Source organism: Arachis ipaensis, chromosome B10, assembly GCF_000816755.2.
Source record: "Arachis ipaensis cultivar K30076 chromosome B10, Araip1.1, whole genome shotgun sequence".
Lineage (NCBI taxonomy): Eukaryota > Viridiplantae > Streptophyta > Magnoliopsida > Fabales > Fabaceae > Arachis > Arachis ipaensis.
In genome coordinates, this window is record NC_029794.2 from 109,220,434 (window position 1) to 109,222,443 (window position 2,010).

The 2,010-nt window shown below is 37.5% G+C and overlaps 1 protein-coding gene across 1 annotated transcript; it reads right to left on the reverse strand.

Moving 5' to 3' along the window:
* Positions 862 to 1,826, reverse strand: LOC107623791. Its single transcript, XM_016326165.2, has one exon. It carries the CDS (start codon positions 1,732 to 1,734, stop codon positions 1,288 to 1,290), a length of 447 nt encoding a protein of 148 aa, XP_016181651.1. The 5' UTR covers positions 1,735 to 1,826; the 3' UTR covers positions 862 to 1,287.

A 2,010-nucleotide genomic window follows, 5' to 3' on the forward strand; every position in this document is an offset into this window, starting at 1 on the left:
AAGTTATTTTTAAATTTAAAAATTTAAATTACATTATTAAAAAAATTAATTATATTAATTTTAAATATTTTAATTAATTAATAAAGTGAGACCACAACAGGACTAAAATTAGTTCCTTCTAATAGAAAAGAGAGATACTTTGAATTTCTATTTACTATTTATGACGTAAAAACTGATCTAGAATTATTTTTTATGATAGATAGACCATAAACAGCAACTGGATGAATTCCTTACTGAAAATAGTCTTAGAAATTAAAGTCAATCAGGGAGGTTACATTCCCTTGGCAACGACAGAGCCATCCGCTGCTAAATGAGCTTTCAGCGTATGACAATTCAAAGAAAGAACAATAACATAATTCTCGAAGCGCCACAGAGGGCCAAGTCAGATTTGTAATTAATTGTCAAATTGCTTCTTTTCAATATCACGGTTACTAAAGTTCAATTGATCTTCCCCTAATCTGATGAGAACTCAATCAACTAAATTAGATTTCAACCTAACAGTAACATAAATATAAAAACATAGGATAAAATCTGAAATTGAAAGGTTACATTCCCTTGGCAACGACAGAGCCATCCGCTGCTAAATGAGCTTTCAGCGTATGACAATTCAAAGAAAGAACAATAACATAATTCTCGAAGCACCACAGAGGGTGAGCTTTCAGCGTATGACAATTCAAAGAAAGAACATAATTCTCGAAGCGCCACAGAGGACTAAGTCACAAAGATTTGTAATTAATTGTCGAATTGCTTCTTTTCAATATCACGGTTACTAAAGTTCAATTAATCTTCCCCCTAATCTAATGAGAACTCAATCAACTAAATTAGATTTCAACCTAACAGTAACATAAATATAAAGACATAGGATAAAATCTGAAATTGAAATTTATAATCAGACATGGAATTACAATTGACAAGAGATTTGGAAAAGAAATAATAAACGATGATACTTATATAACCTACATGCTTGTTACATAGACCTACATAAGTAATAACAGAGGATACTTATATAACCTACATGCTTGTTACATCGACCTAGAGAAGCTTAAAGTACATGCTTAATCGAACTAAACAGTCCTAACAAGATCTATAACAAAGAAGGGGCTTTAACAAGAGTTGCAGTGAGAACATGTATGTATGAAAATCTGAACAAAGTGTTAAACAATCAAGAAGAGATATTCGCGCTCGATCAATCCCGCTGAAAAAATAAGGGAAAAAATAAAGCGCTAAAAAGCCCCCAGTCACCCAACAACTACTGTTCAAATCCTCGCCTTCATTCACGCCAATCTGCTACGAGAACTCCAACCTCAGCATCTTCCTAAGTTCGTTCGTCGCTTCACTCACCGCCGCGATTTTCTTCGTCACGAAAATCGGCAACGGAACCGAGCTAGGCGGCGGCGACGCCACACACGACCCTGCGTACGTCCCACCGATTAACTCTTTCGGACGGACGGCCACCGCATCGGAGGTGGTCTTCTCGGTTTTGGGAAGCTGCGTGGTTTGGGGAAGGGGTTCCCCGCGTTTTAAGATAGTGAATCGGACCATGATTGGCTGTTTGGTATCGGGTCGGATCTGGCTCTTTTTCTGGCGGTTGGGGTTGGTACGGGAGCTTCGAGAAGATTTAGGACTTGGACTCGGAATTTTAGGTGAAGAAGAAGAGGAGGGGGAGGTTATCGGCTTTCGGGGCCGTGAAGTTGGAAGACAATCCTGAGGGTTAAGAACTGCGACACCAGCCATGGCGATGGATAAAGAGATATGAACCTTAGAAAATAGGAAATTTTAGAGGGATTAGAAAATTGCATTTTCAATGGAAAGAAGGAGTAGGGTAGAAGGTAGGTATTTAAGGGGTAATGAGGCGGCTCTAGGACACAACATGGAACAATAGTGAGTCGGTCACGCGCTCTTATTCTCATCTACAACGCATTTTTCTCACCAAGTTCTAGTAAAAAAGAAACTTTTTCTTATCATATCTAAAAAAATAAATGGAGTTTAATTTAGATACGTTTTTAAAAA

Bases quoted from the DNA above. Each gene is read 5' to 3' on its own strand.
- LOC107623791 (XM_016326165.2), bottom strand. From the start codon at position 1,734: ATGGCTGGTGTCGCAGTTCTTAACCCTCAGGATTGTCTTCCAACTTCA.